Raw genomic sequence first — 10,604 nt, 5'->3', positions numbered from 1 at the left:
GTGTGTGTCTTGTAAGGGAGGGATATCCATTGGGTTCTTACAGCTGATGCTTTTTTATTGGTCCCTCCGGCCAGAGCCAATAAACACTGAAGTGAAGGGACAACAGCTGGGGAACAATGATAGCATATTGATGATGCTTGTGCATGCATGCGTGTGTGTGTTTGTGTGTGTATGTGTGTATACATTCATTTACAAGCAGAACCTGTCTATCAGCACATTTACTGCGTGTGTTTAGATGTGTGTGCGTGGTGTGCGGGGTTTAAGAGTGTAGATGTGTGTGTGTGTGTGTGTGTGTTTGTTTTTGTAGCCATTATCTTGGGGGTCGATGATTTATGATCTGTGTTATGACTTCCACAGGGACGTATAAAACTACAGAATGGCCCTTTATTGCCTCTCTTCTTTGTTTAGTCCTGTGTTTCATCCATCACTCTGCTTTTCTTTTCCCTCTCTCTCTCTCTCTCTTTCTCCTTCTCTCTCTCTTTATCTACTAGTCTCTCGCCCGTCTTGATCTCAAATCCTTCTTTTCCATCTCCCTCTCTGTCCGTCTGTATCTCTCTCTAATTCGCTCCGGCTCTTTTCTCTAATAAAAACAAGTTATTGATCACCTGTCGGCTGCACATCAGTGGAATCACCATTATTTCGTATGGTTGTTTGCTACGCTGGTGTAGCTTTCGTTGTATTGCTCGGTGCTTCCCACAGTACAAACTGAGACAGCAAGATTGATGCGGGGCTGTCTGAGCCTGGACTCAGACTCATTTTGTGTTATCCTATTGGCTTTAGATCTAAGAATAGCTGAAGGCCCCTATGAAACCGAAATCCTCGGTTTGAGTCTCAGGAAATCACCATTTAAACCAGAATCAAGCCCACAAAAATACAGAATAAAAGCCACCAAAAAAGGCAAACAGAAGGATGCCTTTTTTCTGCCAATGTGGGTAAAATAGCTAATTATGAAACACAGCTTCAGCAAGAATAAGCTGAAGATACAGGTGTTTTTATCACACCTTTATTTGCCACTTGTGAAGGAAGTGATAAAAGCACTACAAGCGTGATAACAGATGAGACCTTGGGCTGACGAATGTAAGCCCTTACACTGATACACTGAGAATGTGCTTAAAAAATCCTCACTGCAGAATTTAAGATATCAAACACAGATGAAAAATAGTCTCTGAACACTGTAAGCTGTGGATGACGGGGTTGAGTTTAAGTTGGGGCAACCTATCAGGCCTGAGGGTCTGGAGTGTATTGATTAAAAGACAGTATATCTCATATTTTATGCTCATCTTTAAGAGGGACATTGTAGGTGTGTGATAATCATCAAAGTATTTTAACAAGGCATTATTTAGATGAATAGACTATTTGTCAAATCTGAATTTTTGTGTCTATTAGGGACCATACTTCCTGTCACTCCTCAATCAATTGTGGCGTCCCCCAGGGTTCGACACTGGGACCATTTGTATTTTCTTTTCATTTGGTATTTCTTTCTGTTTTTTTCATGCATTGTTGTGTATTTTATTGAGCTTTTATTTAACGCTGGTTTTGATAAGTACTTTACAAATAAACTTGGTTATAATTATGAGATGACCATACTTACATGTACATGGGCTGTAGTTGAAGGTGGGATGTCTTCTGAGGTCCCTGGTAACCGTACGAGTCGAACCCTCCTATAAAATCAACTGCACAAGAAAAAAAACACCAATTACAGAGAGTGAACGCTGTTGTGATTATCAGCTGGTAACCTCCCACCACAGATGATTCATTACATTAGGCCTCCTACACCTTCAGAGGTATCAACAGTAGATTTTGTGCCAGAAGCACCACCTCCATTGTGCTGCTGTCTTCGAGCTAATCAGGGTTTTAGACAAAAATCAGCTTCAAGAGAAAATTTGGCCTCAGCTGTATGAAAGCCCTTTCAAGCAAAAGTAATTCTATTTTTAGGAGGAAGACTTCTGCAGCGCTATATATTTATGCCTTGAGACTATCTTAACTCCTAAATAATCTAGGATAGCTCTAACATTTTCCCGGGCTGAGGAGCTGCCAGCAGGTGGTTGCTTGCCTCAGACCGAGGCAGAGAGCCTGGACTTCTGAAGAGAGGAAGCTGTGATATTTTCTTTACTTTGATGTTGTAGAACTCATAAAAGGGTACTTCCTCGCCTTGATCAGCAGCATACTTCCTTATTTATTTAGTGAGATTTCATACATCAAGTACAATGTGGAATCTGGCTGTCTCTTCAGAGAAGAAGGTAGCTATAAGTATATCTTAAGCCTGCAATAAGCAGAGAAATAAGTCCAGACACAGAACAACAAATGCACTGATTACACTGATTAGATTGTGTTTGCCTTTTAAAAAGCATAAATCACAACATGAATATGCGTGGGGCTGTTATACATTCATATATTCACATGATGATGATGAGTATAGTGGATCTAAAGCTGTAGCTCTCCTTTAAAAAAAAAAAAGTTTGACATTTTGGGAAGTGTACGTATTTATTTTCTTGCAGAGATCAAGACGAGAAGATTGATACCACACTTGTGTCTACACAGTAAATATGATGCTACAGTTAGCAGCTAATTAGCCTAGCTTAGCATCAAGACTGGAAAAATGGGGTAACAGAAGACCAAGCTCTGTCAAACACACAGGACAGCCCGTCTAAAGCTCTAAAATGAACATGTTTTATAAAGCTTGTTACATTATTTCAAAATAAAAATGTTAAGATAATTTGTTGTTTTGGGTTTTTTTAAATCATTGAAATATGTCGTGGCCTCCAGCATGTTACTGGCTTTTCTGGCATTTCTTTTTTTTTTTTAAGATTATTTTTTGGCTTTTGTCTTTATTAATAGCACAGCTGAAGAGAGACAGGAAATGTGGGGAGTAGAGAGTAGGGGATGACCGGCAGACCGGGAGTTGAACCTGCGATCAGTGCATCAAGGACTGTGGCCTCTGTATATAGGGCGCCTGCTTTACCAACATAGCTTAACCTGCGCCCCATGTTACTGGCTTTAAACCACTAATTTGTCATTATACACATTTCAATCTTTATATAGATTAAAGAAACAAAATATGATACAAGATACGAGAGTTCAAAGTAAATATAGCTTTTGCCATATATTTCCAATCTTAATGCTAAGCTAAGCTAACCACTTGAGAGACATGAGAGTAGTTGGTATCTTTTTAGCCAACTGTGACTTCAACCCATTTCCCCTGAAGACACATTTTATCAGTGTACAAATTTAACATGAATTGATTCTGTCTCTTTTTATCACAGTGTTAATAAGAGCGTATGAGTCAAGGTATCCGTCCCCACATGCCTTTTCGTTCTTTTCTGTTATGTAAAAAATCATTATAAGTCACCAAATCTTAGCTGAGCTGTTTTCACACTCCTCCCTTAATCCTCTCAATGCATTCATGAGAAATTTTGATTCCACCACACAACGGGACCACAGATGATCTTCTTTGTCTATCAGCGGTTTCTCCTGGACCGCCGCAGCACCGTGATGTTTTATGATCATTCGGCTCATTACGGCTGTACAGTCAGACAATGCAGAGGAACATCCCCCGTGCCTGATGTGCTCCTGCTTTGTGTGGATCCTTTTGTGGAGGAAAGGCCCGGTGTGAACAGTATGGCTTTCCTGCTGATTCATGCTGCAGTCAAATAGTCTCAGCAGAGAGTCTGCCATGCTCGACCCTTTGAACACAAGAGGAAATGGAGCCTCTAACCTTGTCAGTGTGCTGCCTATCAAGCTGTGGCGGCCCAATTTAAAAATTCAGATATGATATTCATGAGGCTCAGGTTTTTTTTCCCATTTGGCACTTAAGAAGTATAGCAGTCTGATCCATGAAAAACTAGCAGAAAACAGATTACCTCTTTTTTTAATGGTCAAATTATTGTGGCATTTCTTTATTTTCTAGTTTTCAAAATGCTTCCACCAACACAAATATCTTACTTATTTTAGTGTTATTCTGTGTACATCTACATGTTTTCCATGTGTGTATGTGTGATAATAATCTGTCTGGCGCATCAGTGTCGCTCTGAGACACATAATACTGACTATAATGATTAATCTCCCACACACAGACACAACCACACACACACTTATACATGCACAGAATAATTATCAGAGTAATTAGCTTTCTCAGCAACTCAAAATCTTCATCGGTCCTCAGTGAGTATTAGCATCTTCACCCGAGGCACATTTCCCAACAAAGCTCCCTGATTATTGTTTAGTCTCCCTGACTGCTCAGTGTTTTCCGCAGCCACACGCACAGGAGTGAACGTTCAGCAACACGAAGATTACAATGAAAAATGACGCATGCGACATAACGCTGCCACTGCGTACGTATTCATTACGCCATAATAGTGTCCTGAAACCTCAATTTGGATGCAGATTCTCTCTGATAATATTTGTCCCTTGAGAGGAAGTGTGAAAATCACTCATGTGCTGTACAGAATTATGCCTCATTTGTGAGCAGTTTGCATGTTTTTCAAGTCTTCTTGGGTCTACTTTAGGTGAGGTAGAAACTCTAACTTAGGTGGGAATGGGAGTTTATTGGTGACCATACATCTCTTCACTCCTCAATCAATTGTGGAGTTCCTCAGGGATCGATGCTGGGACCGATTTTATTGTCTCTATAAATGCTAAGACTTGGCCAAACGAGTGTGAAGGTGCCTACATGTGTTAGACATGTGATAGACTTTCCTTTTGCTCAATGCATGTTCAAGCTTCCAAACACAGCTAATGATGCGTGGTGGTTGAATTTAGCCATCTTTACCCTGCTGTTCCGCCACAGCGCCGCAACGAAGCTCCCCACCATGCCGCCTTTGCTATTTTACATTGGACCAAGCAACATGTGTACAGCACGTGCTTACATACACACACAGGCCGCTGTTACGCCCTGCCAGCTCTGCCATTTACATTGACTCTGTTTTGCCTCTGTTATGCCTCTATTACTACCTCCGATGCTGACTCATTCCATTCCGCCTTTATATAGAAGACGAAACGTAACAGAGTCGTAATAATCCTGCCTTGAACTGGCAGTGTAAAAGAGGCTTTTGTCTCAGTTTGCCTGAAATCTTGGTTTCAAATGATTAGTATTATATATATATTTATATCCAAGAAGAAAAGCTTAAGTTCTAAGTTATTAATTTATTGTAAGTTTAACACTAAAAACATCCTCACCAGGACTGGGAGGGTATGGTTTGATCGGATTTGATTGATAGTTCTGAGTACACAAGTACATAACTTTCATTTTGGTTTGATTCAAATGTTGATAAACTCTGATTGGTGCATGGAAATAGGGTACATTGTGACATCATCCTTTCAAAGTAAACCCTGCCCATTACAAACCAGTGAGAAATGCAAGGATAAAATGGAAAATACCACAATTCCTAATGTGAACGAACAAAACAGTTGTGTGTGCAGATAATAGTGTTTGTGTAAAGACGCGGCTTGAGAAAAATGCACTTTAAACAAGAAGTTAATTGAAAATGGTTATCATTAATTGTCAGCCTTAGACTTCAGTTGTAAAAATGACACAATTTCAAGAGTTAATATTCAACGCAGCATTTCACATGTCCTTAAGCACGCAAACCCCCATACAGATACACAATATATTCCTCTGTTCCCTTTTTCAGGCTGCAAAACAAGTAGGAATGTGTAGCATTGAGAGCCAGGGGCCAAAATACTACAGTTAAAAGTAAAGGCCAAATAATAACTGTTAGACATTAATTATTTAGACATGGAACAAGTGGTATTTTAGGTTTCCTGTCACTACAAAGCTCATTAAAATGATGCCTGGGTAATACATTTTCTGGAAAAAAACCCTGAAACTCAACAATACGCCATGAAAGTGGAATAAATACAGTGTTACATCACTACTAAATTTTAAAAATCTAATGATGTAATATTTATCTATGGCCTTGTTGAACACAGAGGTAGTTTTGCAACATTAAAAGCCTTTGGAAACAAAATCTTTTTGGTGCAACAAAAAATCCCCCCGTCAATCTCAATCCCCGGTCCGCTCCGAGCAGGAAGGAAGGCCGGAAAAGTTGTCTTCAAACTATTTCCTCAGATCCAGCCTGCATTTATTACCCATCAATATTTATGTGTCAGCAAACAGCATCCCCAACTCAGTGTTGAATAAGACATGCCTGGGTATTGATCCTCCCGCAGAACGGCTGCTGCTGCTTTAATGGAATAACTAAAGTGATGGCCTCAGGTAAATGGGCTCATTCAAGTTAATGCTCACAGCAGGCGCTGCATTCAAAACTCAACGAGCACAGAATTTCCCAGTCTGTTACTGGTATGTAAGTCATTTTGAATTACTAAATGCGTACTAAATGGTAGTTTCATTTCCTATCTACATTTAAGAACCGATCAAAGACAGAAAAAAAAGGAACGATGCCTGAACTCGTATTGATTTTTCCCTCTGCCTGTTGTTCGTGACAGCAGTTTAAAGCTCCAAGTATGTAGGTGAGACTTTGAATGAAAGACCACTTTGATCTAGCATGACTCTAAAGCTCCCCTCATCCTCCACACTCCTCCTCCTCCTCTCTTTCTCTCCGTGTGTTACAGTGAATGAATGAGCTGCCGGTTGCAGGAGCTGGAGGCTGCAAGTTTCACTTTGTGTTCTGTCTGAGGGTCAGTAAAGGCCTCTCAGTCCGAGATGGCTTCATTTAACACAGGGGATTTGTTACAAAGAGACTGAAATAGGGGATAAGACAGGAAAGACAGATGGAGAGCATACAGGAAGAAGAGACTGAAGTCTCAAGTTTGATTTCATTCCTAAATTCAGAAGCTCCAGCAAACAGAAAATAAAACCACTGAAACCTACTTGAGCATGTGTCCAAATTGACTGATGCTAAATCCTGCCCTCACACAGTGATTGTTCAATCTTAGCCTAGCATCTGTGACTGTAACAAGACATCCCTGTCAAGCTTTGAAATTCTCCAAAGCACTGTGTGTGGTGTTGATATTTTAGGAAACCTATAGTAGCAAATAAGCAACATTTTGAAGGCCGAGGGGCAAGTCATTAAATGCTGTAAAAAAAGCAACAACTCTCTTCTAACCATTACATGGACTGAGTGGAAGCTGGTCCTGGATGCTGTCAGTGTTTCGGCTGACGTAATGGATTTGGGGATGTTAACTCTGCAGTGTCCTCAGCATCCGTCATTAAAGCAAGGACTCTTGTTATGTTACAGTTTTCCCCGTTGCTTTTTCTCAATTCTCAAATGACGTCACGTGCAAACAGCGAGGATAATTTCTCATTTGTGAATGCTATAGCACATTTAAAACTTTGTGAGCAAAATAGATTCTTCTCAGTTTACTGTTTTACTCTCCAAAGTTAGGTTTCTTTCTTTGTGTTATTCATCACTTGCAGAAAATATCCATCATATTTTTGTTCTAAGCTTTTTGTATTGCACGCGGATGTAAGGGCTCTTTGGCTTCACAAAGAGCTGTGTGAAGCTTTGGACTTCAGATATCCGAATCTGAAGGGATGAATTCACTTTGATACCCAACAGGAGTCTGTTAGCTTTACAGCAGAAAACAATCTGGTACAGTTAGCATCCATTGACACAATAACTTCATTTTGAAGATGAATTTAAGGCTCTGGATGAGTTAAAGCTTTTGGAGATGAAGTTGTGTTTCTGAGTTTCCAAGACTTGTTTTTAGTAAACTCTATGAGCTAATGTAAGCTGAATTAGCTTTGTAGCTACGGCAGATAAACACTGCTAGCAATAGATGTTATTTCAGTTGGAAAAGTCTGCAGTCATGTGCTATAAATTAGACAATTGTTTGTTTTTTAAGACTCACAGTTTCAAAAAGAATTGTTACATTTGATGGTAAATTTAGATGTCTTGAAAAAACAGCTTGACAGACGTAGAGCTGAAACTTCATCTATCAGTCGATTGAGAAACAGTGACTTTTACCTCTGGATGAGAATATACAGTTCATTATCCGTTTTTTGTGGCTTTAAAGTGTGCGTTTACAGTGATCATGCATGTGTGTGTGTGTGTGTGTGACTGTGTGTACTTACAGCTATCCTCTTCTTCTGAAATGAGCTTGACCACATAGCAGGCGTAGATAAACCCCATCAACTAAAGAGACAAAGAGAGCAGAGAGAGAGGAGGGATTATTCTTCTGTGATAGATAGATAGATAGATAGACAGACAGATAGATAGATAGATAGATAGATAGATAGATAGATAGATAGATAAACAGGGACACAGAGATAACAGGTGTTGGTGTAAGTGGAGCAGAACAGCGCTGTGGTATTTCGCTCCAAAATAGAGCACTTGAATCAATGGACACACACACACACACACACACACACCCACACACACACACACACACCCCCACACACACACACTGAATGTCTGGCATCTTCAATGACAAACACAAGGTTAGCCTCAAGTTTAATGGTTTCAGAGCTGTACAGACACAGTTTGAATACTCATCTTCAACCCTTACAACCATAAAAAAAAGAGTTGTCTCAGCGGTGTCTCCATTATGGCACCGTGGGTTAACATCAGTGAGATTGTGATCACTGAAATTGAATTTTCAGCCTCCTCTATTGCTTTTGTATCACGATGTCAAGGTAGATAGTTCTGTATTTAACCTCAAATCACCACCCGCTGTCACTGACTTTGCTGCGTCGGGCTTGTATCATTGTTTCCCTCATGCTCTCACCTCCTTTTGAAGCCATTCACACAACCTGAAAACAAAAGTGGCTGCAAATTTAGCTCCCAAAAAGGGACTATGGTGCTGTGTCTTAGGCGTGCGATACAGCAGTCAACACCAGCAGAACACCTTTCCTCTCTCCTCTGCTCTCCCATTGGCTGTGTTTTTCCAAGGCGGCCTGCAGGAGCTAGGTGATTGTAGCAAAGGCGCAGGAAGGTGCGGTCAATGTAAGGTAGGCTTTTTTGACCCCACGATGATAGAGGAGACAGATAAAGAGAGAGGAAGCCACAGGCAGACAGTGATGGACGTCAATATGTTTGAATAAGGCCTTAAGCTGAAATATTACCCGAATAAAGAGGATTTATTGATCAAATAAGACTCTAAAAAATGACATTGACCTGCTTGGTTTTCTATTGAGTGCATGGAAATGTGCCAAAACACGCACCCGGAGCCAAACACAAGTATGTAAACACACAGGGAGCGACTACATTTAAGATTCAGCGTATATCTCAAGGTTCTGACCTCATTTAGTCTAAATAATGTTCGGCTCCCACAGCACCTCTCTCCTGCCTCCTTTTCTCTTTACAAATCCTACCTGCTTCCTCCACTTTCTCCTTTTTCCTTTCCTCTTTCTTCCCATTTGCCCCGTTTTCCGTCCTTGTCGCCTTAGAATCTGACAAGTAGATGACTCATAGAAATGTAGTGTTTTCCTCGCTGGAGGGTGAATGGACTTAAAGCAGAGCCAAATACTGCCAGTATCCGCATGGGGATCAGCGCTGATGGGAAAATCAATTTGGAGAACATAGGCGGACTTATGTATGAGAAATGTCTTCAAAAATTACCGCTGGACGCAGGCGCTAATAAACTTCCCCGGCTACAAAATCTAAGCGATGACAGCCGTTTAGCAGAATACCTTTATTTTGAAGATGACCTCAAGCCACAGAGAGCCTCTCCTCTCTGCTCCAGTGGGATTTATTTATTCTTACTATTCACATAAAGGAGACTTGTACAGAGTTTTCTGTCACATGCAGTGAAAGCTGAAGCGACGCCGTTGTGTCTCCTGCAGCCTCACTGCCTCTGAAAATGACTTTTGGGTGCAGTTTTGTTAGCGATGCGGAACTCTTGATCAGTGGTGACAGCCCGCGTTTCACTGCACATCAATATCCTGTTAATATTCGGGATAGTCAAGTGTTCAGTTTTGGTGTTTGCTGCATGTAAACACAATATCCTGTTGACAATAAATCTGATTATATCTTCTCAAGATGTGGAGAAACCCAAATAAGAGGCCGGGCTGCACCAATATTAGCTACGTGGGGGCTGTGACGTCCGACGCCTTATCTTGTTTGTTGTTGCCGTTCTGAGTCTGAGTCAGTTTATGGCCTGCGGACTATCCTGTTAACTGCAAACTTTGGTGTGTGGCATTCTAAATGTTGCACGGTTAAAAAGTTCTCCATAAAGTAGATTTTATATCTGAAGGAGGTAATAAAATCTCGTGGAACAGATGTTGATAGAAAGAGATCAAAAACAACCATCTGCATCTCTTTGCCGACAGCGTCAGACAATTCACTTGAAGGCACCTCAACTATATTTTACTCAGTGATTCATTCATTGAACCTCAAAGCATGCAGGTTATTATTCTGCTTCTGAGTCAAAAGTAAAAGAAAGCAAATATTGTGAAGTGAAAGTTTTACAAGGGGAACTAAATAAGTTATAAAATACTTTCAATGAAATATTGATGCCTCGACATGACCGACAAAACCAAAGCATTAGCTAGAAGATTCACTGTTACTGTTACTAAATTATTCCTATGTAGTCAGACTATTTCTAAAGAGTTAATAAATGATTAAAAAAATTATAATTATTAGTGGTATTAGTTTGTGGTTGCGTAAGAGTCACTTCTCTCCTGCAGTGAACATGCCTCCCCTTGT

The 10,604-nt window shown here is 40.4% G+C and overlaps 1 protein-coding gene across 1 annotated transcript in view; it reads right to left on the bottom strand.

The window, feature by feature from the left end:
* nkain2 (sodium/potassium transporting ATPase interacting 2) overlaps positions 1–10,604 on the bottom strand; it is an 87,966-nt gene that overhangs the window by 6,311 nt on the left and 71,051 nt on the right. The window contains exons 5-6 of the mRNA XM_069657348.1: positions 8,033–8,093; positions 1,592–1,673 (exon numbers count right to left, since the gene is read on the bottom strand). Coding sequence (XP_069513449.1) covers positions 1,592–1,673; positions 8,033–8,093 — 143 coding nt within the window. The remainder of the gene's footprint in view (positions 1–1,591; positions 1,674–8,032; positions 8,094–10,604) is intronic.

Source organism: Semicossyphus pulcher, unplaced genomic scaffold (genome assembly GCF_022749685.1).
Source record: "Semicossyphus pulcher isolate SPU_LCO1_2020_fin unplaced genomic scaffold, fSemPul1.0.p SCAF_11, whole genome shotgun sequence".
In the NCBI taxonomy this organism is placed as follows: Eukaryota; Metazoa; Chordata; class Actinopteri; order Labriformes; family Labridae; genus Semicossyphus; species Semicossyphus pulcher.
This window is presented reverse-complemented; position numbering and strand designations above follow the sequence as displayed.